A 27,297-nucleotide genomic window follows, 5' to 3' on the forward strand; every position below is an offset into this window, starting at 1 on the left:
CTCTCTTTGATGTACCCTGTTTTTAGATAGGGCAGCATATCTGACAAAGAAGCTGGAGTATCCACACTGGAGGCAACAAAGGCTTCAATTCAAATAAACCATCCAGATTACAACTATGTCAACGGGAAGCATCATCACGGCCAACACCAATGCTGGATTTGTCAACCATACGCACATTATATTGTTCATATACCCTCGCCCGGTTCTCAGCCCACCATTGTTCTGCTTGTCTCTCACTGAATCGCTTCCGACTGCATTGAAATTTTGCATTAAGGAGTTTTTTCAATCAAATAAACTACAATAAACTTTGATAAACATAGTAATGATTCCAGAATCCAGATGTACCTGAAGCGAACTCGCTTGAGATCCTTGCCACCTCCAGGCAAGGAAGTGAGCGTGATGTATACCCCCGGTTCATCTTGCTCAACCCATTCTCCCTCATGTTCATGGTTTTCAGTTGATTTGTTACCATTCCTTGAGGAAACTTCTGGATTGCCCAATCCATTGTGATTTATGTTTCGAGTGCTATTATAAGCTGGGCCATTAGCAATTGGTGGTCTATTCACATTACTTCCATTTGAATCAGCATCACGAAGGCCAGCTGTTAGGCTGCTCATTTCTTCAGCATGCATGACAAAAGCATCAGATGAAGTAGGACTGCCGCTATTGGCATACAAACCGGGCACAGTTAACTTGCTGTTCTTTGACGCTCCCACAGGTAGCCTTTCAGCCATGTCTTTCAACTGTTCAAAATCCAAGCATGGTTTAGCAGCTAATTTACCTAGTAGAACATGTGTACATATTATAGCTAAAATGTGACATTCCAACTTCTGGGAAGGGGTGTTCTTATATTATACATTGGTTTACAACTGATAACAAATGCACAAATGTAATAATCACCATCACCAACATCATTGTTGTCATTATCTTTTGTTACCCATCATCAGGCTGAGTCAGGCCTGGTCGAGTCTATAATGGGACAGTCTAATATGAAGACATCTGGACCTACCTGATGTGATACTGGACCAAATAGATCCAACAGTTCAAACTGGTTTAGATCCTCCAATTTGCTGGCTCTACTTGAACCTTTCAACCTTAGTTCTTATGCAGGCCCAACAGCATAACATTGTTTCGGCAGCAGGATGACATAAGATTACTTCTGTTTCTGGATGCACTAAGGCTTGCACTCACAAATACTAAAGACTGAAGAAACAAATGATGGTTAAGGTTAATGAATTACTACATGTCGTTAGTCCAAGGGGTTTATAAGCTCCATAATCTCATATTTTTAGCTAGGATAGTTGCCAATAACATGTCGCACATTTATGTCATATGGTCCCAGCAATGCAAGGATAGGTTAGAGAATCACCATACATCTCTTCCCGCCTAAATCTGGTTATTGTAGCAAAAGATTACAATATATAAAGAAATACAAGAGCAATTTACACATCACGATAACATCAGTTCTTTAGAATAAAAAAACCCTCAAAATCTAAAATCTAATATCACCAACCTAACTTAAACTAATATCTCAGTCTTTAACATCAAGCAATTCATTTGCATGAAAAGTGTAAGCAGACTCCTTTGTAGAAACCAGATACATTTGCTATAAGAGAAAAATTATAGATGCATTTTACAATTAACTTCACCTGCACAGTAAGAGATTTAATCACTTCCTTGGCAGCTTTGCATTTGGCTGTTTCTTCTCCTGCAATTGCCACAGCCTCCTTAAGTTGCTTTGTAGTTCTTTCAAGTTCAATTTCCAGAAGCTGGGATTTCCGGGTAAGATTTTCCACCTGCATTTTCGCAAAGACAGATATCTATTTAAACAACCAGCTCACAATAACGCTGCCACGACATCAAAAGTTACAAAGCAAGTCTGAACATGGCTTTATTATCATCTAAGTTTTCATCAGTCAAATTTCAATTAAATTTTAATAAAATCTCATATTCAACATGCCTGAGAATTTAAATCATTTAAATCTTCTTTCCATAAATTCAGTTGCATAAATTTTGTATTTGTGCATAATATAAATTTGGTAGAACCCTTGAAGGATAGCCATAAAACACATTCAAGGAAAAATATATCCTGCAGAATGAGATGCTGAGTGATTTATTATACAAAAGTTCAGATCTAAGCATCAGCCAATTCCTTTTTCAATTTTATCATCATTGAAAGATTCCAACCATTAATGTGAAATACAATGATGCAGATAGTAATGTGAAGCATATGAAGATTCTTCATAGTTCATACAGTACCCTATGCTAACCTTCTCATAGTACATAGATAAAGAAAAACCCAACAAAAGAATTCCACAATCAGAGTTGCATCAGAAAAACAAAAATTTAATCGAACTTATAAAATGATATTCCTACTGAAGCACATCCAGTCGCTGGATACACTGCCCATGCCTTCTACAAAATCCCCATGCATATTACTGGGGAGTTCTTCATTCCATACCATATACACTACCAGCAACTCGACACGGGCTGGGCCAAAACCATTGCACTGTTACGGGAAGAGAAAATCATTTCCCAATTCAAAATTAATTGCCATTATAGAGAGTATAAAATTCTGAGTTTCTATAGAAATTTCATTTTCAGTAAGGGTTGTAAATGCTCTACGAATTAAGGAGTTTCCTTTTGAAACCATGCAAACACTAAAACCACAACTGTAAACAAATGCACCAGGATGCTCAATAATTTTCTCGCAAAAGAAATGAGCATAACCTGCAGTTATGACACATAACAAATCAATTTTCTTTATTTGGCAATCAAAGTGGCATCAAGGGCATCCATCAATAGCTTATGTAAAACATACCAAGAGAACCTGACCTCATCATTGATATAAAACATTCATGAGGATCAGAGCGAGAAGGTTCCAGCCCAATCAAACATGCTATGGTATACAAAATCTATGGTTTGCAGGTTGCACCAAAAAATGAACGAAGGTATTTTGCCATATAAGATGTACAACTACTTGGCTATTATCTGTTTTAATTTCATTTCAGCAACAAAACAGAAAGGTATGAAAGTTCAAACATTCACCTGTGCTCTTAATTGAAGAACCTCTTGACTCAAGTTGTCATTTGTCTTTTTAGCATCATCTACAACTACTTTAGGCAAAGTAAGCCCAGTGAGAGTAGGTGTCGGTGTTGTAGAACGAGGTGGACTGGGCCTTCTAGATACAGGAGATGTTGCACGTGAAACTATTCGTGACCCAGGAACAGAAGCTGAGAAAATTTTTTTTGAGGAACCAAATACTGGATTAAATGATCTTGAAATGGTAAGACTACCCCACTGGCTGCTACCATTAGGAATGGGTGATACTCGGTTGCTGCTGTATTCCAATTTCTTGTTCCTCTTGGATGAGTACCTTCCCTCAACCTGCTTGAAGGATTCAATGGAAGAGAATCGTGATGGCTGTCCCTGAGATCTAGAATCAAACTTCTCTTCCTTCTCTGCTGCATCAGTGTAAGTACCGTGCATGCTTCCTCTCCTACTCATTGTTGGTTGTGAAGTTGAGCCATTATCTAGAGCTTTCTTCAGCTTACTAAAGCAGTTATCACAGACACGATAAGGCTTGTTAGGATTTGGGGCCATAGATGCTTTAAGTGATTTCTTACCACTGCATGAATTACAGAAAACAAGCCCACAGTTATAGCAATTATGACGTTTCCTTTTGAAGTTAAATGGAAGTCGGCAGCCAGAGCACATGGATTGGTCAATACCAGAAACCCATTTATGCAAACAGATAGCTGATGTAAAATTAGAACCACAAACAACACTTTTAACTTGCTTGTCTTTTAAGGCTTCAACTATACAGGGAGAATTTCTATCATCTGTATCCCCATGGCCCAATCGCCCATTTGCTCCTTTGCCCCAAGTGTAAACTTCTGTTCTTGATGTTAATACTGCAACATGATAAGCACCACATGATATCTCTTCTACGAAACATTTCTGTAACTTTCCCTCCACACGAGCGGGAAGCCTTCCATCAAATTGGGTATTTCCCAACTGGCCATAAACAGTATTGCCCATTGTATAAACATGACCTGAGGTTGTGAGTGCAACTGTTAGGCTATGGCCACAAGCTACTTGGCAAAAGTTGGGATCAACAAGAGCTGCCACGCAAGTTGGGACAAGTCTAGATTCTTTATCACCATGGCCAAGTCTACCTTTATCACCATCACCCCAAGTAAACAGCTTGCCAGAGGAACAATTGCTTGAACTAGAATTTCCAACCATGACCTCTACAACGGCAGCCGTGTGCCAAACACCACAGGCAGCACGCACAGTTCGCAAACCCTTAAGAGACTCCACCTCCTTTGGTATTGATACACTTTTACGGTCTCCATGCCCAAGAACACCAAAAGTCCCATCACCAAAGGTAAACAACTGTCCAGCTGAAGTCACAACAGCTGTATGCCAAGGACCGCAAGAAATTGAAGACACATGTATGCCTTCCAAAGGACCATTCACTCTTTTTGGAACCCAGTGGCTTACTTCATTACCATGTCCAAGGAGTCCAAAATTATGGGTACCATCACCCCACGTGTAGAGGTCTCCAGACAGAGTTACAGCACATGTATGATATTCACCACAAACTACCAGTTCAATGTTCATACTACCAAGAGCACTTACAATCTTTGGATGTGAAACATCAGCATTTACACCATGCCCAAGTCGGCCACCAGATTCCTCTCCCCAGGAGAAGACCTCCCCTTGCTTGGTGACTAAGGCAGCATGTTTACCACCGCAAGCTATATTTTGAACATCAAGCATTACTGCCGATTCCACAGCTTTTGGTAAAAGTGCATCCATTTTGACACCAGCAGAACTTCCAACCCTATGAGCCCCACCACCTAGAATCCCTTCTCCAGTGCCTTCACCCCAAATAAAAACGTCCCCAAGTGCATCACCATCATCATGACCAGAACCTTGGCTAGATGAGCTCACAGCACTCGATAAGCTGACTCTAAATGCCTCAGTCGCAGTACTCTTCACATGTCCATTTAAACTATCCGAGCCTCCTGATGACAGAGAATTGGCAGAACCACCAAGAGAATCTGAAGGAAAGAATCCTTTAGGAGGTACAGCATATAATATTACATCAGCAAATGTCTTATCCACACCATGCTTGGGTGGGCTTCCATATGGACTATGAAGCCGGAGGGCATCTCCATCCTGCATAAGTACTGATATATTAGTTATATTAACAAAGTTTCAGCAGGAACAAAAGGTCAAAAATACCAAATAAACATTCATTTCACACCTTATGTAAATTGTCTCCACTACCAAATGGGGAGCTCAATGGAGAACTTCTCTGAGTACAAGTTCTCGGACTGTTTGTATCTGAGGAAACCCCATCGCTCCTTGCATCTGTTCTCCATTTCCGGGGGTGGCTTCGAGAAATCAATGCTTTGAGCCCAACAAACCAGACTTCTGTTTCGTCCTTATCCTTGCATATCTGTGAAACCAAGTAAAAGCTCATGAAATGAAAACAACACAAACCTGCAAATAATCCAATCATAGTTTGATAGTAGAAGTGAAAGTGGACCAACAAATTCAAAGCAAAAAGCTGCAGGAACCAAATAATGCACTCTTAACAGTGAATCAGTGGAGGAAAAAAAAAAGACTGGCAATAGCATACCAGATCCAGTGATCTATCATTGTATATTAGAGAAAAGGACTGGCACTCCTTCTCTGGTCGTGGATATCTCTGAAATATTGCCTGCAAAACAACAAATGCTCAACCATTCTTCTTCCTGACAGCAACTCAACATGTGGCTTTCATTTATAAAGAAAAAGAAATGCAATAGGCAGGCCTAGTTTGAAATCTATAGTCTCCATAAAGAAGGGCATGGAGACAGAAGTCCTTAAATAGTTAGAAAGAAGTAGCCACAAACATTTTGCAAGTTGAGGTCTTATAAAGTTTTTTTTTAGCACAAAAACTAAAATAAATAAAATAGAACCGAGAATCTACTGGGGATATCATAATTCACATAAATCACAAACCAAAAAGTTACCAAGCAACTTCAGATCAACTTATCAAGCTCACACTGGAACGAAAACGAACAGGAAACTTTCAGATACCCACCATAATTTTTGGTCTAATTCATATGCACACAGAAAGTTTGGGAGTTTTCAATTTCCCACCAAAGTTTGCTGAATTAAGCAAATGACACCCAGTTTGCTTATCTTCAATAACTTCTGTTATTTATCTATTAAAACGATTGTTCTGCCAATACACCTTTATCAAATAAGAGGGCCTAATTATTAGGAAATGGATCCAAATCTAGATCTGGATGTAAAATTAAGTGGATTTAATTGGCTAGATATCTAAGCCAGTGACATACATAACAATCGCTAATTGATCTTGAATTAGTAAAGTTTTTGTCATCTATATCCAGATTGGCTTTGGGTCCAATGAGAATGCAACTAGTTAGGTTGATTTTAGTGAATGTCTACACACAAACCTGTTTACATTTCTAAGCAATAACAATTTTTAGAGAAATATTTTCCAAGTAATGGCAAAACAATGGATTAAAGAAGAAAATATGACAAGTTTATATATGATAAAAACTATAATTTTATCATAATATAAAGTAGGAACGCAAAAGGTGGGAGACCTGTCCAGGGTATAACTTAGGTTCAACCCATATTGTCAGATCCAGAAATGTTCCTTTTTCATGTGAAAAGGAATAGGTTTCACCAATTTTTTGGTAATACAACTGAAGCTTAGATCTTACATAAATCCATAACTTTTTTTGTGATATTTGAGTTGGATTGGGTCCAAATCTAGACTCATTTTCAAGGATAGCCATGAAATACTGGTTAAGCATAGGCCCAAGCCCATGCCTCTCCGTTTTTATCACTATGCAAAGGGGTAACTTGGAAGAGGGAAAAATATCCATAGGAATTTCATGTTCTAACTTATAATGGAAAAATAATGCTTCTACTCATGCAAGTAAGAAAATCATGCACACATTTTTTGACCAGGGCTAAACAGTAACTCTTCTGAACCATGACTTGGCCAATCCAAGGTCAAACTTACTTAGAATAGGGCAATTGAGCTTGGACTTGTAGAGTGAGGGTAAATCAATAATTTTAATCATGAGAAAAAGCCCCCATCTCCTACGTGTAATTCAACTAATTACAAGGGTAAAACGGTAACTTTAGAACATGAGTTTATGCAAGGACAACCTAATTACAGTTTGTGAATGGGAAATTTGATTAACAATAACAAAACTCTGGTGGGAAATTGAAAACCACCAAACTTATGGTGTGCACATGAATCAGATTAAAAAGTTTGGTGGCTATGTCACAAGGATTCGGCTAGCAGGGTGCGGGTGAGGCACCGGGTGCAGTCAACCCGACCCTGGATGCGGTCAACGCACCCAGGGTCATTTTGGTCCAATTTTCAGACTTTAAAAAAATTTGCCAAGATTTTTTTTTGCCCTATATGTCACAGGGATTCTCCAACTAGGTGCCGCACCCGTGTCGCACCTGCACCCGATGCGGGCAACCTGACCCTGGATGCAGTCAACGCACCCAGGGTCATTTATGTCCAACTTTTGGACTTTATATATATATAATTTTTTATATTTTTGCCGCACCCCCCGCACCCAGGTTTTTTGAAAGTGCCGCACCCCCCATCCGCACCCGCACCCATGTGACATAGTTTGGTGGGTATTTGAAAATTCCCAAATGAAATAGATGGAGCACAATTTATTGAGGAAGCTAGTGAGAGAAATGCTATAAAAGATTTTTGTTATTTAACAATGTCAAAGTAATTAGGATCTATGATCCAACAGGATGATGGATTTGAAGAAGATATCGCTAGTAGAATTTTTTTGGCTGATAGAGTGACAAGCCAGTAGAATATTATGTGATAAACAAGTACCTCTATGACTAAAAGGGAATTCCTATAAGACTGTTACAAGCCAGCAATCTTATATGGTGTGGAGTGTCGGGCAACTAAAAAGTGATAAAAAATAGACTGCATGTCACAGAGATATGTATGCTAAGATAGATATATGGAATTACAGAAAAAGGATAAGATTAAAAAATGAATATATCAAAAACATTTGGGAGTACTACCAATAAAAAAATGTCATTTAAGATGGTTTAAAAATGTTGCTTTAATACCTATCTCAACATTAATAAAAAATGCTAATAGAATGCAAGTGTATGAAGTTATGAACCTAGAAAAAGAAAAAAACTATTGAAGACTTTAAAGAAGATGGTGAGAGGTCCAGTGGACAATTATAACGCGATTGAAGTTGAAACTCTAGTAAAAAAGGAATTGAAAAGCAGGACTCATAAATCGAAACCCACGTAGCTGAGGTATGTCGATGATGATGACAATGATATATGTACATGCCTGTTAAGTTGTATGGATATATATATAATGATATAATAGGTAAATACCCATTAGGAGTATTTTGGTCATTTCAGTCCTTGCAATAGGCTTTGCCCATTAGGAGCACATTAGTACTTTTACTTAAATTTTTTTGTCATTTTTTGTTTTTATAGGGATTATTTGGTTAAATACCAAATAGAGTTGTTGGGTTCTTTTTTGACTAGTCAACATAGAGTTGACTAGTCAATAGAGCTGTTGAAACAGTCCAACGGCTCTATTGAGACTGCCTCTTGTGTGTAAATAGGGTTGAACCCCCTCTTGTTTTTTTATGCTTATTCTCAAGCACTGTCTCAATAGATTCTTTATACTTTTTATGTTGTCTCTCTTGCCCGTAAGTGGTATTGTGTATGTGATTGTATCTTGACCCATAAGTGGTCTCAATTTGTGTATATTGTACTTGCCCATAAGAGACATTTGTTTGTATTTGCCATATTTTATTATATGGTATCGGAGCTTTGATGCTTTTAGGTTGTAACTTGTACATGAAGATCAAGAGGAGGATCATGAGATATGTCGGATTTGTTGTCTCGGGAAGCGTACCATCAAACTTCTTCAACACCTTTCTTCTTGCAATCATCTCTTCTTTCCTCTCCTTGTCTCTCTATCTTTTTTCTTCTCCGTTGTGGCTGATAAAAAATTTGTAACGGTTGTTCCCATCAAATTTGATGGAAAAAACTACATGTAGGCCGCGGGAAAAGAATCCTTATGGGTAAAGATATGTGGCAATTTGTTGATGGTTACGCATTGAAACCACAATCAATTCTCACAAGAATGGTGTTTGAGTCGATGGTGAATCTATGAAAGAGAGCCTTAAGGTAGTTGAAAGGGAAAAAGCTATGCTTGATTATAAAAAAGTCTATAAAGAGTAAAAAGTGGGTCCTGTCAAAGTTCTTACTATCTTTATGAGTAGTATGCATGAGGAGTTAAGCTATGATATTTTTTAATTTGAAAGAGTGGATGAAGTTTGGTAATATGTTAGACAAACATATACCCAAAAAGATGCTCACAAGTGGGATCTTAAAGACAAAATACATAGTTGCAAACAAGGTGATAAAATAGTGAGGGAATATTATAGTACCCTCAAAAGACTTTGAGATCAATTAGCTAAGCTTGAGCCTATATGGGAGACACCTAATAATGCTTAAGAATGAAAGAAATAAAAACATGAGGAACAATTGTTCCAATTTTTTAGATGTCTTAGACCCGAATATGAACAAGTTCGGGTCAATATCATTCATTGGAAAAAACCTCTTCTCTTACATGAGGTCTTGGCTCAAGTATACATAAAGAAGACAAGGTTGAAATCCATGTCTGATTCTAAGGAGATCAAGGATAATGTTTTGGTCATGTTAAAACCGAGTATCAATACAAATATCTACAAACCACCACATTTTTCAAAACCTTACTATGGGAAACCTAGATATGATGACAACAAGAGAAGAAATATAATATGTCATGGTTGTGAAGAGTTGGGGCATATCAAGCCCTATTGTCCCAAGTTCATAGGAAGAGAAGACAAAAATGTGGCATCTGTGGAAATGTCTCACGAACAAAGAAGTGAAACCAACGAGGATTCAAAATCCATTGGAACCATGTTTTCTCAAATCATAAAGGCCCTTCATCCACTAATCAAGAACTCCTTTTCCTCTCTTTCGGGAGCCACGCTCTCTACATTTTCACCTTCCGGTAAGGTTTCTTGGCTTTTAGATTCCAGAATCTCATTTCAAATGACTTCACATAATGTTTTTGCTTTCCGAATGTTGCACCAATTCAATGCAAAATAGTGTTTTTACCGATGATATAGACTCTAATGAAAATAGTCTATAGTCTTGTTTTTCATTACAGACTAGTAGACTAATGAAAATACAAAAAGAGTACAAGTGGGTGCCTCTTATGGGCATACAAGAACACAACAACATACACAATCAAGACCACTTATGGGTCAATACAAGAGCACAACCACACAAGCCACTTAGGGGCTAAAACACAAGTAAAAAGTATAGAAATATTTTTAAGAGAATGATTGTGAAAAAGCTTAACATACAAGAGGGGTTACACTCCTTATTTATACAAAAAAGGAAGCAAAGAAGAGCCATTGGGAAGTGCTCCCAATGGCTAGAAATATATCTATTGGGAGCACTCCCAACAACTCTATTCCAAGGGCATTATAAGGACTATAATGCCTTTGACGAAAAAAATAAAATACATTAAAAAGAAAAACCCTAAAGTGCCCTTTAAGAACACCACTAATTGCATAATGTATAGTGACTAAAATACCCCTAATAGGTTTCACTTATTACATAAATAAATATAATTATATACATATGCAAGCAATAAGTATATATATATATATATATACACTCTAACACTCTCCTCAAACTTACGGTGTAATCACCGAAAGTTTGTCAATCAAAAAATGAAACCGAGAAAAAGGAAGAGCTTTCGTAAAGAAGTCGGTCAACTGAAATTCCGATGCTACATAAAGCTGGATGATGGTCTTCTTCAAATATTCTTCACGAACATAGTGGCAGTCCATTTTAATATGTTTGATGCGCTCATGAAACATGTGAGAGCATATGCACCCCCATGTCTTTCAATAATCTTCTCAACCACACAATTTTAGATGTTGTGGTGGTTATGGCACGATACTCAACTTCAGTGGACGACAACGACACCTTCTGCTGCTTCTTGAATTTCCAAGACACCAATGAGTCACCTATAAACACACAGAAACCTGTAGTTGAGTATTTATCATTAGGATCTCTTCTCCAATCAGAGTCAGTATAAAAAATTAATTCGAGTGGGGAGGACGAATACAAAACAATCCTCTTAGAAACATAATTTTTTAAATATCTAATGATACGCATAATGACACCCATGTGCAGAGTGGTAAGGGAATGCTAGAATTGACTGGCAGTATGGACTGCGTGTGAGATATCAGGTATGGTAATGGTCAAGTATGTGAGGGCCCCAATCGTTTCGCAGTAAGGAGTAGGATCATCCTAATAAGGAGTAGGATCATCCTGTAGTGTGCCATCATCTATCTTCATTTTTTCATTTATTACTTCAGGACTGTTCATCAAACATGTCTATGATATCGAAAGCAAACTTAGATTGAGTTAGAAAATAACCACGAGCGGAATATGCAACCTCAATCCCTAAAAAATATTTAAGAAAGCATAAATCAGTCATTTCAAAGTTTTGTTTCAAAATATTTTTAATAAAACTAACTCCATGTTTGTCTCCACCAGTGATGATCATGTCGTCAACATAGAGGAAGAGAATAACAATACCTGCATCAGATCTCTTAATAAACATAGCAGTGTCAGTACAACAAAAAGTAAAGCCAAGTTTAACCATAATATAATTAAAATGATCATACCAGGCTTTAGGCACTTATTTCAAACCATACAAGGCTTTCTTTGAATGAAGCATCTTTCCAACATGAACCTCGTATCCAGGTGGTGGGTCCATATAAACTTATTCTTTCAATTCACCATTGAAGACGGCATTCTTGACATTCATGTGATAAACAGACCAACATCTAATGGCAGCTAAAGCTATAAGGGTTCTAACAAAAATCATTCTGACTACTAGAGCAAAAGTTTCATCATAATCTATGCCATACTCCTGAGAGTAATCATTGGCTACTAATCTAGCCTTATGTCTATCAAAAGTTCCATCACTTTTGGTTTTAATTTTAAACACCCATCTACAGTCTATCGTCTTCTTTCTATGAGGAAATCTTTTATATCCCAAGTTTTAGACTTCTCTAAGGCTAGTACTTCATCATTCATAGCATTCATCCATTCAGGATAATTCTTGGTTTATTTGTATAAGGAGGGTTCAAAGTAAGAGAAAATTTTGGCTAGACAAACTCTATATTGAGGATCTATACTTAGAATATTGTTCTAAGGCAGTGGGATGTCTATCATCAGTTCTTCCTTTGTATTGGATAACTAAAGGTCCATCATTAATATCATGGGACTCACCACGCTGGATGGCATATTGAGGTTTATCATTAACAATATCATTGTTGTTTAACACTTCATCATTACATTTAGGAGATAATTCCAAAATTGAGTAATCATTTTTTCTTTAATGGGTACACTTAAATCAAAGAAACTTTCTTTTTCTATAAAGGTAGCATTCCTTGATATATAAAGTTTATCATGCTTAAAATCATAACATCTAAATCCTTTTTTACTTTTCCCATAACCAAGAAAGACACAAGGAATGGCTCTTGAAAAAAGTTTTACATTTTTATTGGTAAAAATAAAACATTTACATTCAAAAGTTTTTAGTCTGAAATAGTCGAAAGTAGTTTTATAACATTTTTCATAAGAAAAAATATTTTAAAGTTTGGATGAAGGAAGTCTATTTATAAGGTACATCGAAGTAGGCGCAACTTCAGCCCAAAAATGTTTTGAAACATGTTTGGAAATAAGCAATGTTTTAGTGGTTTCTATTATATACCTGTGTTTCCTTTCAGCCAAACCATTTTGTTGAGGCGTGTTTGCACAAGATCGTTGATGAAAGATGCCATGATTTTTCAAATAATCTTTAAAGTCATTTGACATGTATTCTCCTCCTAAATCATAATGAAATATATAAATATTGGTTTTAAGCAAATTTCTAACAAGGTTATGAAAAGTTTGAAAGTTTCAAAAACTTCATATTTATGCCTAAGAAAATAAAAGCACGTGAATCGAGAATAATCATCTACAAAAATTAGATAATAAATCCTCCTTTAGAGACAATAGGAGCAGGACCCCAAACATCAAAATATATTAATTCAAGTGGTTTGGAAGAAAAAAAAGTTCTCTCTTGATAAAAAATTGCTTTCATTTTTCCAATAATACAATCTGAACATTGGATTTTTTTATTACAAAATTTTCTCAAATGATATATATTGGATAATTTAGAGATACTAGGATGACCTAGTTTGTGATGCCACAAAACATATCTAATTTTTGTACATTTAAACAAAAAGTATCCTTGAGAATAATCAACTGGTCCATATAGTAGAGATCCCCTTCTCTATGACCTTCCCTAATATGCTTGTCTGGAGATCCTGTATAAGACATCGGTTAGAAGTGAAGGAGATACTACAACCATAGTCAATAATTTGGGAAACTGAAAGAAAATCTAAATTAAGTTTTGGCACAATTCTGACTTTTGGAATAAAAATTTTCAAGAATTTATAAGATTTTCAATTCCTTTATTTTCAAGAGAGGATGGCAGATATCCTTACGAAGGCTCTTCCTAGACGAAGATATGGTTCTATTAGAGACAAGCTCAATCCCATTGATGTAGAGATTGGCTTGAGAAGGCATGTTAGAGTAAATGGGTCCAGCTATCGTGATCTAAGACTGTAAACCCGTGATCTAGAAGACTCCGACTCCAGCTCATATGAGAAGGATAAGGAGATAATGACTCTACACAGCTCCCATGTCAAATGAATGGAAAGTTTACAAGTGAAGGAAAGAAGCAGTTGCCTATCAAAGAAAATTTGATAGCTCAAGAATCCTTTGAATGTAGCATTGTAAAATAGAAAGGGACTCTCAAATCCAACAACTTCTAAAAGTGGATGTAAAGCTGATTTAAATAGAAAAATAATCACCTCCACAATGTGTGTGAGAGAGTGATCCTTCCATCGTGGACATACGCAAGTTAGCCGAACCACATTAAATGTTTTTGTGAGTCATCTTTTTCATGTGAGTGTTTGTGTGTTTTGTGGTTGACATACCTGTGCTCGTACCTTTACACTGTGGGGCCCAACAGAAGATGGAGGGCATATCAGTGCAGCGGCACACTAAAGTGTGCAGTGTGATTGCACCTGATCTGTCATCCGAAAACATGCACTAATGTAGGTCCTCTTGTGCACGCATATAAATCCTTCATATGATTCTCCAAGATCCAAAGCCCTATATCCTTGAATTATTTTTCTAGATACTCTTTTTCTTATGTTTTATCCTTTTCAGGATATAGATTGACACCTGGGTTCTTTTCTTTCATTTTCCTACTTCTACAAGGATGGAGCATATTGAACAATTGAAGTTTTCTACACTAGACATTATTTATTAATATTTTGGATGTTTTGGGCTTTTGAATACCAAGTCTGATAGTCCATGATCCTTTTGTCTTTTAAAAGATTCTAGTTTCTATTTCTTAATGTGTTATTCTATTTAAACTAATTCTGGCTCTATCATGGACCATGTAAGCCTTCAATGAGGAAAAGTGATTACTTTTCCCTCCAAGACAGTTTAACAACTACCTTTCAGGTACCAAGTACAACATGGGTACAAAGGGTATGATGCTGAAATTTCTGAAAAAGGTGGGCACGTGTATGTTTGTGTGCATGTGTGTAAACATGCAAAAATGTATAGTTATGTTATATTTTACAAGATGCTTCAGATATTGAGTTATAAACTATCAATTACAAAGTCCAAAGCATGTCAAAGGTATGTAATTAACTGACAACATTATAAACAAATATATAGTTAATAGTAGACACTTTTGGTATCGAGTTAGGCTACACATTAATTAGATCATAAGATGGATAAAATTGGTTGAGCTATGTTTGAAACTTAGATACCTGTACTCAGGAGTACCCTTAACACCAGTACAAGGGCTTGGTACATGTCACATATGTAACTACTCTAGTTGGTGATTTCTTGCCCCGTTATTAGTGCCAAGTGGTCTTGATAACATTAATCCAGGTTATTTTTTAATTGTTTAAAAGAGAAAATCAATCCAGTTTCTTCAAGTAACAAGTAGATACAAATACACCAAAACATTAACCCACCAAAGGTAACCGCTTCCATGTGCACTTCTTTGTTGACCAAAAATCCTGGCAGACAATTGCAATCCCATATTAAAACTTTGTCCAGTTCAAAGGTTCCCCAAAACTGTGGTCATTATGGACCTAATTTGGATCCAATTTGGTCCATGGCTCAGTAGTTGTTTAGTATGTTTTGGACATTGCGTATGGATTTAGAACTTTATTTTAGGTTTGCTTCGCTTAGGAATTAAGTTGAGCCCTTATTAGCAGTTTTACTGCAATTAGAGAACTATTGATTCTAGGGTTTCTCTATAAGATCATGAAAAGGCGGTGGAAGAGAAGCAACATGGCAATGTGGATGAGTTGAATCAGTAAAATCCTATGCCTTCTGATCCTCTCATCTTATTTGGACCAACCATCTCATAACCTATGGACTTACCCTTCCAGGCTTGTTTTCTATTTTTCTTGTTAATAGAATCTTAGTTTTTTTATTGTTTTAATCAAATATTTACTGCACAAAAATTCTCCAACCCCAGGATCATGCACTTACATCACACACCTGTAACGGTATCTAGTACTGGATCATACTTACATTCATACATGCACACACACATATTCAGTGTTAGAGAATTTTCTTGAAAAAAAAGGATGGAGGAAAAGGAAAAGCATTGACAACTCTAAGTGCAAATGCTTTTGAATGTGAGGCGAAACATCCAGTACAAGTTATTTATCTAAAGCCATGCATAAAGTTGTCAGTATAAATGATTTCCATGTATGTGGTTTGCCGCTGTCCATCATGAAACTACACCTCGTTACCACAAAATATCAATTAGATGCAAATTCTCAGAAGCCTATGCAGATAAACTTTAACTTACTGTACGTTGTCCAGGGACAATTCTGGAAACATGACTTAGCTTAAGATGCTTCTCCTCCTTTCCGGAGTACCATATCAGAACAGATTCATCCTGTAGCAAAAAATATATAATGTCACAGAGACAAATTAGATTAGTGGCTACACTCAAAGGTGGTCAAAAAGTGATGGGAAAATAGAGAGAGAGAGATTAGAGCAGTAAGGAAAACATGTTTATAAAATGCATCAGCGTGTAAATCTCTCAAAAAAATAGAAGACATTAGACTTTCAAGTTAGAAAAATGGCAAAGTAACAAGTTTTAAATGCAAGGAGAAAATATAGGTCTTGTGAAAGAACTCATATGCCATAATCCAATATAAAGCCTATGTAAATATGCTTCATCAGAAACTACTGAAGCCACTAGAAGATTAACGAAAAGAACCAATAAAACCTCCAAAACTAAGAGCAGCAACCAAACTGAGATATAGAAAACTTACATTAGCCAGCCTGAATGGGCAAAACTTAGGTTTTCCCCTGCGACCATATTTAAGCAAATATGCTCCTTTCTTAAGAGCAGTGATGGCCTGCAGCAAACATCAATCCCAAGGGACCAAGATAAAAAATGTGTGCTACATATGAAGGTTAGTGAAGAATAAGAAAAAGGTCATGCATATGCATTCAAGATAGACAAAAGTGTGAAGGCAAGCTATAATGAGAAAGAAGAAAGTGGCAGTTCTAATATTTATCATATAGCTGTTTTTATGAGTGAAATGAGTGAGGTTAAAAAACAAGAAGCAGATTGGTAAAAAAATAAAGGAAGAATATATTTAAATTTAGAAACAAAGTCAAGCTTCAATTGAGAAATCCCAAGGCTGAACTCTTTAAAAAAAATGGAAAAGGAAAATTAACCATGATAAAAAAAATTCAACCTTAAGATGGTGGCAGCTAGACAAGAATAAAAGATAAAAATCAGTGGCACATCATCAAGTTTGGCATGCAAAACCTGCACGACTAAGCTGGTTAAGATTTTCATCTGCACAAGCTAACAAAAAAAGAAACGCTAAAATGATGTCAACAAGTATTTCCAATGTTGCTCTGTTAGTCGTTATAGAATAATAGCTGGAAATTCCTTATGAGGAACTTCATGGTGACATGAAAGAAATGAAAGGATGCTTGCATAGTTGCATCGATCTCCAATGGTACTCTCAGAGGGTCCTATTTGGAGTTGTAGAATTCAAGGAAAGGTGATAAATAATCTGTACATGTTCTTGATTTGACGGTAAAAACATTGCAAAATAAAAAACCTTCACTTTGCAGGAAGGATCAAAATTACTAAGTTGGCTATCAAGGCCACCCAATCTGTCATCTACCTTTTCTAGAATGGCCAATTTACTCATACTGGAGCTAGCAAGTTACAAAAAGATCCGTTAATGAAGTAAGGCATGTCTGAAGAGGTAAAAATTAAATGAAGAGTTTGGCATAAAAACATTGTAGAAATTTGATGACCAAAAAACTCCTTAATGAGTATGCCTTAAAGTCCATGAAACATCATCCCAACACTTCCAACAGTAGAAGCAGGGCCTGGTATTGCAGAGGAAATGACGTTACCAGTGGCATCCATGTTTTTTAAGGGTGTTTTGTGAGGAATTAAGGGTGTACACTCTTAGCGCTTGTGTACCATGTGTGCCCCAGAGGTTTAGGCCTCTTCTGTGAAGAGGCCTAAGCCTCTCAATGACGCATGGGCCTCTATGAGAGGCCCACAACTCTCTCCAAAGTCAAAAGGAAACGACTACCAATAGTACGTCATACAGAGGAGTTTGTTACCAAGTGCCAACTATGGGAGTGATCTGTTGATATAAGCTTTTAAGCATTAAAAAAACTATAAAAATCTCATTTATAGTGTTAGAAAAACTAGGTTAAAAATCATAATTTTTTTTTGCATAATTTGTATACAAAAAATTGCTTAAAATTATTAAAAAAACAACAAAAGAACCTACAATTCCCATTGCCATAAAAAATAATGATGGATACTTTTCATAAAAAAATAATTGAAGGTAATACAGTTTTTCATTTTTATTTGTGTTATCTTTTTTTTTGGACATATAATCCCAAGAAACCGCACCCGACACGAAGAACTGGTCACGCTTGCTCAGCCTGCCATACCTACAGTCGTTGTGCCGGCAGAGTAAAACTTCGAGGCTAGGACCCCTGCCCCCGGGGCCTATGCCAGGCATTGGCTTGCGCAGAGGGGCGACACCCATGGGAATCGAACCTTGACTGCCAGTCTAGCAGCCAAGGCCCCACCCCACTACGCCAACCCCCCTTGGGGCTATTTATCTTATATTTTGATATGATGTTTGTTTTTTTATATAATATTTATATCCTAAACACATGTTTGGCCTTTCATCTGAGTTTCTTTTGTGTCTGATGAAAATATTATCATGGATATAGAATTAATATTTGTTTTCTTTAATCTTGGTAGAATGTCATGTTGAAAATTAGAAAAGAAAACCAAACAGAAATTTAGTCAACTTACAATATAAATTTGTTTTTCATAAGTGTTTGCAACAAGTACTATTTATTTATGTTTTCTACTTGAAGAAATACTTTATTTTAGTATATGTTTTTTAACTTTATGCCATACGATACACCACCAAAAGATTTTAAAATTTTAAAAAAAATTAAACATTTTTAGAAAATAATTTTTTTTAAAAAAAATCAAAGAAAAAGATCATAACACCATTATATATATGTATGCATGTATGTATATGAATGAATTGACACTAAAACTGCTAGAAGTTTAGAATATCAAATACACCTAAAAGTATTCTTGTAAAACTAAAACATATTAAATAATAGTAAGTAACAAGGAACAATTAACAAACCAACAAATATATAACTAAAACAAAAAAATATTACACAATTATAATGTCATCATAGTTCATAATTACATAAAAGTTTTATAATAAAATATATTAGGGTTAACGCTGTAGAAGTCTAAACTACTAATTTGTAATTATGAATTTCTTCCATCAAACAATTCATATTCCTAATCAGAGATAATATATGATGGTGGTTGTGCAGTGAGTAAAACTAGTGGCCATCTCTTTCTTTTATTTGTTTCTTCTTCGTTGACAACAAACTCAACATGAACATTGAATAGAATATGCAGATAGACACATGGTCATATGGAGGAGTTATTGTAGCCTACATCGTGGCATCCAAATGTATATAATCTACTATAAATTGTATGTTGACAAAAGCAACATTTCAATAACCCCTTTTGAAAGCCATCCAGCTTACAATATCACCACACTAGCCATGTTTGTATTAGTCTTTTCTCTCTCCATGATAGATTTAACCCAAAATACCAAGACAAGGTTTGTGAAATAAGAAAAGAAAATGATGAAAAATAAAAACTGCAAACCCATTTAAAATAGTATACATCAGACCTCTAACCTTCCAGTTTTGAGCTTTAGGGTGCTCTTCAGCTTTAGAAAATGAAAATCCATGGATGTTTATAGGGCTAGGCATTTTGTCACAAAAGAGGGTTGATGTAGCAAAAAACACTCCCTAGGGCTCGGTTTTTATGTATATTTGCACAAAAGAGTGCTTACGATCAAAAGAGGGTAGATCTTGCAAAAGAACTCTTTAAGGCTTGGTTTTGGACAAATCCTCAAATTTTAAGGTGATGTGGTCCAAAAAATGCCAAAGAAAAGGGCATTTTGAGTTTTTGGGTGCGAAATAGTTCAAAACCATGGTTGACAGTTGAGGAAGCGGGAGCGGGAAGCGATACGGGAAGCGGGAGCAGGAAGCGAGGCACTTTCAAAATTTTAGGAAGCAGGAAGCGTGGGACGACTTAGAAGCGAATCACGAACCGTCTCGGAAGCGACCTACGAAGTGAACCGGAAGCGACTTAGGAAGCGAGGGGAAAGCGAAAAAAGAGGAAAAAAATTAAAAAAAATGAAAAAAAAAAAGCGAGGGGAAAGTGCGCTTCCCATAAATGGGAAGTGTGTTTCCACACTTCCATTTATGGGAAGTGTGCTTCCCAAAAAAAGATGCTTCCCTATGTGTTTCGGAAGCACGCCGATTCGTGCTTCCGAAATGTGCTTCCCCACATGCCTAGGCGCTTTCGGTAACTCTGATCAAAACAATAACTTTTGCCCTAAAAAAACCCCAAGTGTGGTCAAATTTCACTTTTCATACCACTGAGAACTTAAAGCTTTTGACAACATCAACTCATATGATACAGGTTGCATCATCTCTGATATAGTGCAATACAGCTTGTATCATGCAATAAGAGTTGATACCATGGTTGCCAGTCGAGGAAGCGGGATCAGGAAGCGATACGGGAAGCAGGAGCGGGAAGCAAGGCACTTTCAAAATTTTAGGAAGCGGGAAGCGTGGGACGACTTAGAAGCGAATCATGAACCGTCTCGGAAGCGACCTAGGAAGCGAACCGGAAGCAACCTAGGAAGTGAGGGGAAAGCAAAAAAAGGGGAAAAAAATAAAAAAAAAATGAAACAAAGGGGGAAGCGTGTGGGAAGCAAAGGGGGAAGCGCGCTTCCCAAAAAAAGACGCTTCCCTACGCGTTTCAAAAGTGCACCATTTTCCACTTTCGAAACGCGCTTCAGGGAAGCACGCTTCCCCACATGCCTAGGCGCTTCCGGTAACTCTGGTTGATACAGCCTGATAACCTTTATTTAATGATTTTTCACATACCAGCCCTAATACTCCATATCATATCATACAATACCCAATAATTATACCTTTGCTCAAAGGAGCAATCAAAGAAATAAAGCAGCAAAAAACTTTGCTAGCAATATCCTACCATAAGTATGGCAACCCAATCCACATTTATTATGCACATACATATAATGTTGCCACTTTAATGCTCTCAAATGTTGTGACTATATGAAATTCACAATAGTCAATAGATAATCAAGGAAGTTGTTCGAATGAACTTCAGGTGCATGCACAAAATTACATGTATTTGCATGCACACGTGTTGACCAAAATATAGCAAAAGAAAAAGTTGTTTCAATGAAATTGAGGCTTGCGCCTATTCCACCAATGAGGTGCAAGCCACATTTACAAGACACAAACCTATGATAGACATGCAAGCCTCTTGTTACTGGTAATGCATTATGGCATCATGACTTACAAAACCTTTTTCTTTCCTTTTATTTTATGTTGGTTTTCACTAGTGCATCACACAATTTGCATGCTTAGGAGGACAACAAAACCCTAAATGTCCTCTAATATCTTGAGAGAGAGAGAGAGCACCTTGGTAGAAGAAAGGAAAATAAAAGTTGAAACTAGCTTTTTTTATTCTTGTTGAAGGATCAAGGAGGAAGGTAAACCAAGGTAGTAAGTATCGTATTATTACCACTATCGGTAGGGCCCAAAATAAGATATGTATCGTTATCGTAAAAAATCATAGTCTTTAATAAAAAAATTTAAAAAAACATGAAAATAAAAAAAACTAGCAAAAATTTTAAAAAACCATAACACATGAAACAATAATGAATTGTATAAAATATAGTATTTAATCACATATGAAGCATTTATGCCTTTAAACATCATCAAACATCAACTATCTCACAAGTACAATGCAAAATATTAAATATCTTGCAATTAAGAACATGTCACAAGACTCATACTTTCATATCACATAAACAAAAATATTATGGCAATAGTTGCACTCGATTTTCAATCAGTTTTCACTCATTGCTTAAGTGCCCCACTGCCAAGCCGGATCATCTGATGCCATCTTTGTTGGAAGAGTGTGGAACCTAATTTCTACCTTGATATAAATCTCTAATTTCTGCAGAGTTGGCGGAGGGTTGTAGAGGGCAGCACCATCCGAGGCAAAAAAAAATTGGAGGGTAGTTTTGTAATTTTACTCATAATAAAGATTTTTTTACCTAACTCATTTCCTTGAGTGAAAAATGGTGTAAATGCACTTTTTCTTTAGCAAATCGCAAAAGCCTTCTTCCTTGTGCACGGATCGGCCCCCAAATCGCTCTCACGAGTCCTAAGATGTGTGGATATCTCTCTAATGGCTTCTACACAAATAAGGGAATCGACCCTCAAGAGGTCTTTAAAACCTAAAACTAAAAAATTATGATTCGGCCCTTTTCAAAATGCGCCTACCCTGTATCGTACGATACACCCCATATCGTATGATATGGGTTTGTATCATACAATACATATATGATACACACTCGTATCGTGATACGAGTGCATATCATATCGATATTTCTTATAGTGACGATATGTATCGTACAATACGGTATGATACATACAACATAAACCACCCTGCTTCTTATCTCCTTTATTTAAGCTAGTTGTTTACATTATTTCCCAATCTCTTTCAAGTTTTTATCATTTTGTAGGGCATTGCTTCTTTTGCTCATTCTTTTAGGGTCTCTTAATAAATTTATTCTACCATTCTTGCAGGTCACCAAGCTATTAATATGATAAATACCATTTTTCACCATATGCTTTATCACTCTTTTTGTTTTATTTCTATCAGTTTATGAACATTGTTGGGGTTTTGGTTTTTATTAATTTGCATTTTTATTTATTTATTCTCACACTTATTTCTATTAGCATGAAGGATGAAATGTACTTTTTCCTAGTATATTCTACTAGATTCATTGATTTTTTTGTTTACAGGGCTTTATCAAATTATGTAGTTTTTTGTTTACATATTTATAAGATTATTATTAGTTTGTGTTATTCTTATTAACAACAATTACATTTTTAACATCCTAAATTCTTGTTTAGTCTTTATTTGCATTATTATGATTTATGGTTGAAATATAATTTTCTTAAGGTTTTCAGCTTCCTTTTAGTTCTTTATGAATTATTTAAAGACACATTAAGGCTTACTCCTTACTCCTTAATTGCTAAAACACCTTATTTGTTTCCTTCCTAATTGCTTGTTTTGAGCATTTATGTGCATGGCTAACACTTTATAGTACAATATCCTTTTTCTAAGGATTTTGGTTTAATGCATTTTTCCTTACACCTTGATGATTCATCTATGCTTGCTACTCATTCTATATTTGCCAAAATGCCTTATTTTGCTCCTTATCATTAAAAAACTGCGCAAACACACACACATGTGCTTTCATGCATACACACATGCACTGACAAGGACCTGATTTTGCAGCTGTAACATAAAATAGAAAAACAGCATTTGTGCTCAAATGAAACACATTAGCCAGGACTAGGAAATTAGACAAGTAATTTGTCATTCAGCTCAACTTGATTCATCAAAAGCTTCCTGGGGATTGTAACTTGTGTTCGGCAAGCCGAGCCACAAGCTGCCTATGGTCACACGAGCAGAGCATGAACATGGGGTGCTCGACTTAGCTCATCTTGTATAGGCTTGTTAAGAATACATACATGCACACATATTACATATATATATAATATAATATAATATAATATAATATAATATAATATAATATAATATAATATAATATAATATAATATAATATAATATAATATAATATAATATAATATAATATAATATAATATAATATAATATAATATAATATAATATAATATAATATAATATAATATAATATAATATAATATAATATAATATAATATAATATAATATAATATAATATAATATAATATAATATAGTAGTTGCTTGGGATGTGTGACTTGAAAAAAGGAGGTTGAGCACTCAAATCTTATTATTTTCGTTTCTAAATAAAATATTTTGATGAGCCAGCTCGAGCTTGACTAGCCTAGCTCAGCTTGTTACAAGCTTTGGCTTGGCTTGGCTCAGCTCATCATGAGCTCGAGCTCCAGCTTGAGTCGTTTCAGCATTAATAAGCAGTGCTTGAAGAGGTCAAGCTCAGTTCATTTGGCTTGTTTACCAGTGCTAAAATTGGTAAGTTAATAACTTAGCTAACATGTGACTCAATTTAGAGCATTTCCTCACATGGAAGTGCATGCTGATGTAGGAATCTCTTATATTCTCAAACCCTTGTCATTTATTACCAGCTATTTTCTGTTTTCAGAGGTGGTTGTTTAATGTTTAGTCAAGATTTTAATTATCTAAGTTTCAATATTTCTAGAAGCGCCTCATCATGTGACAGGCTTCAAATCTGTCCAGTAAAACATGTTATCTTACAATAGAAGATGGTCTAGGATAATAAAATATGCAATATCGCTTCATTTGATAAATGTTACCTTCATGAGATACGGCAGACCAATTATGTAAAAAACTTCAACTCTCAAAGTTCCAAAATTTAACATAATTTTGGACTAAATAGGAAGTATGGTGCTGCCCCGAATGTAAGAGAGAGTTTTTTATATAGGAGTAGTGAAGCATACAAGATTGCACAAACTATCGTGGTATAAAACTCATGAGTCATACTATGAAACTTTGGGAGAGGGTGATTGAGTCTAGGTTGAGGAAGGTTGTCATGATATCGGAGAATCAATTTGGTTTTATGCCTGGAAGATCAACTATGGAAGTTATACATCTTCTTAGACAACTTATTGAAAGATAAAGAGAGAGGAACAAAGATTTGCATATGGTTTTTATTGATTTAGAGAAGGCATACGATAGAGTACCTAGGGACGTTCTCTGATGGACAATGATGAAGAAAGGTATTTCTCTCAAGTACATTAGTATAATTAAAGATATGTATGAAGGAGTAGTAACCAATGTCCGCACTTGTGGAGGGGTGACAACCAATTTTCCGATAACGGTTGGGTTACATCAAGGATCTGCTTTAAGCCCTTTCCTATTTGCAATAGTGATGGATGAGCTTACGAGATCAATTCAAGAAAATGTACCATGGTGTATGTTGTTTGCTGATGATATTGTTTTGATTGATGAGTCTAGAGTTGGGGTTAATGCTAAGTTAGAATTATGGAGACAGACATTGGAAGCTAGAGGTTTTAAGTTGAGTAAGAATAAGACTGAATATATGGAATGTCGGTTTAGTAAGCAACAAAGTAGTGATGGGAGTGTAGTAAAGCTTGGTGAGCAAGAAATACCGGTGAATGATTATTTCAAATATTTGGGATCCATCATTCAAAAGTATGGAGAAATTGATGGAGATGTAAATCATAGGATAAAGGTTGGGTGGATGAAATGGAAAAGTGCAACTGGAGTGTTGTGCGATCGTAGAATGCCATTGCGGTTGAAGGGAAAGTTTTATAGGACGACTATTAGACCCGCTTTACTATATGGTACAGAATGTTGGGCTGCCAAGAGACATCATATTCAAAAAATGAGTGTAGCTGAGATGCGGATGCTTAGATGGATGTGTGGAAATACAATAAAAGATAAGATTCGGAACGAGGAGATACGTAAGAAGGTAGGTGTTGCACCCATTGAAAATAAGATGCGAGAGAATCGTTTACGGTGGTTTGGACATATTCGGTGAAGGCCTAATGATGCTCCAGTTAGAAGGTTGGAGAAATGGGAAAATATATTAGTTAAAAGAGGTCGGGGTAGGCCTAGGAAGACTTGGATGGAGATGATAGGAAAGGATATGAATGCTTTGAACCTCACCGAGGACATGGCATTGGATAGAAATGATTGGAGGAAAAGGATTCATGTGGAAGACCCAAAATGAATTTCTTTTTTGGTTCATATCGCTGACCCCAATTGTTTTGGGATGAAGGCATAGTTGTTGTTGTTGTTGTTGTTGTTGTTGTTGTTGTAGTAGTGAAGCATACACATCTAGCTCTACAAGGAGCTTCAGGTCAGAGAACTGGATAACGAAGAGGTCAGAACGTCATCCCGAGAGATAGCAATCCTTGATGGAATTACTTTTTTCCCATCAAAAGGTGAGCTCTACTCACCACTCAAATATCTGACCAATATCTTCATGTAAGTTCATCTTATTTTTCAAGTAACTCAGCCTCAGAATACCTCAACTTGTGAAAACCAAACAAATTGAACTACTTTAAAAGCTCATATTCTACATCTTGATTAGTTTCCAGTCAGAAACCAAACATATAAATTATAAACTAAAACTTCAGACATGGCGCATCTAATGCACCACAATCATTCCCTAAATTGAGTACCTAATGTTATTAAAAGTGCAAAACGCTGATAACTATAAGCTAGAGACTGATCTCACTTCATTCTCACCACACGACTAATAACAACCAGGGAAGAAGAAAAGGGAGTTGCTCTATTCATCCCAGATTATCCATCATCAAGTTACCAATCTTAATATGACCAAATCTTTTCGTGTGAAAATCCAAAAACCGGAGTAATGCCACAGAAACTCATATCCTCCAATACCCCATTTGCTTAACATCCCTCACTATCGCAAAAATTAATGAGAAATTAATATTTTCACCAATCTAACCAACACGGAATAAACCCAATCACAGAACGGAAAAGCAAAAGTAAAAAACTCATGGTAACCATGACAAGCAATAGTGCAGAGCTCCAATGAAACACCATTTCCAGCTCTACTAATTATACAAATAATCCATACATATCCTCGTAATCGTCGCTCTAGCGATCTACTAACTATCAACAACATCAACCACAACACCTAGAGATCGACCCCAAACAGAACAAAAGAAGGAAAAAACACGTATACCTGCTCGACATCCCTCTCCACAGGGCCATTCCTGGTAAGATCAGCCATCGGCGGCTGCCACGGAAGCCCAAACACGCCGTCTCCGCTCCTCCGCAATCAATCGGCGACGGTCCGAAGCCGGGTCATCCCCTCACCGCAATTCCATCCCGCAGATTGAAGGTCTCACCGGCAGCAAACGACCGTCTAACCCGAGAAAGAAACAACCCGCCGGAAACTCCCTTCATCGCAGCGAATCCTTAAAGATCGGAGCGCCGAAAAACCCTTAAGATCCAAGGCTCCGCCACGAAAATCCCATATTCGACCCAATTTTCTCCATTTCCGATCCCAGCATGCTCCGGAAACGCTAAGCGAACCAAAACCCCGAAGAATCACCAAAATGCACGAAAAAACCCGGGAAATCTCCGCGCATTCGATGCAACGAGCAATATACCTCAGATTATCACGACTTCTTTCCGGATTTTTCCTTCTTTATCCGATTTTCGAAACGATTCTAGGGTTCGGAAGGAGCGAGGAGGGAGAGGGATCGCCGTCTGTCCGTCGTTCGCACGTGCGAAGCGATGGCCGGAGCTGCACACGTACGAGAAGCCGAAGTCCTTATTTCTTCTTTTAAGTGGAGCCGATCATCCAACAGGAGCA

The 27,297-nt window shown here is 36.5% G+C and overlaps 1 protein-coding gene across 1 annotated transcript; it reads right to left on the reverse strand.

Annotated features, from left to right (window-relative positions):
- On the reverse strand, positions 1-27,297 carry LOC149819927 (PH, RCC1 and FYVE domains-containing protein 1-like). Its single transcript, XM_089982611.1, has 9 exons — positions 26,662-27,297; positions 16,557-16,643; positions 16,085-16,174; positions 5,654-5,734; positions 5,276-5,470; positions 3,049-5,187; positions 1,650-1,796; positions 346-743; positions 1-251 (listed from the first exon to the last, which is right to left on the reverse strand). The coding sequence occupies exons 1-9, from the start codon at positions 26,707-26,709 to the stop codon at positions 119-121; spliced, it is 3,318 nt and encodes a 1,105-aa protein (XP_089838737.1). The 5' UTR covers positions 26,710-27,297; the 3' UTR covers positions 1-118.

Source organism: Nuphar pumila, chromosome 12, assembly GCF_984573655.1.
Source record: "Nuphar pumila chromosome 12, dmNupPumi1.hap1.1, whole genome shotgun sequence".
In the NCBI taxonomy this organism is placed as follows: Eukaryota; Viridiplantae; Streptophyta; class Magnoliopsida; order Nymphaeales; family Nymphaeaceae; genus Nuphar; species Nuphar pumila.

What these genes read in the sequence shown, in the direction of transcription:
- LOC149819927 (XM_089982611.1), bottom strand. Translation starts at nt 26,709, where the DNA reads ATGGCTGATCTTACCAGGAATGGCCCTGTGGAGAGGGATGTCGAGCAG. An exon ending in TGGAGAGGGATGTCGAGCAG is followed by an intron (nt 16,644 to 26,661) that starts GTATACGTGTTT and finishes TGTTTGCTGCAG; the next exon opens with GCCATCACTGCTCTTAAGAA. An exon ending in TTCTTCAATTAAGAGCACAG is followed by an intron (nt 1,797 to 3,048) that starts GTGAATGTTTGA and finishes GCGAAAATGCAG; the next exon opens with GTGGAAAATCTTACCCGGAA.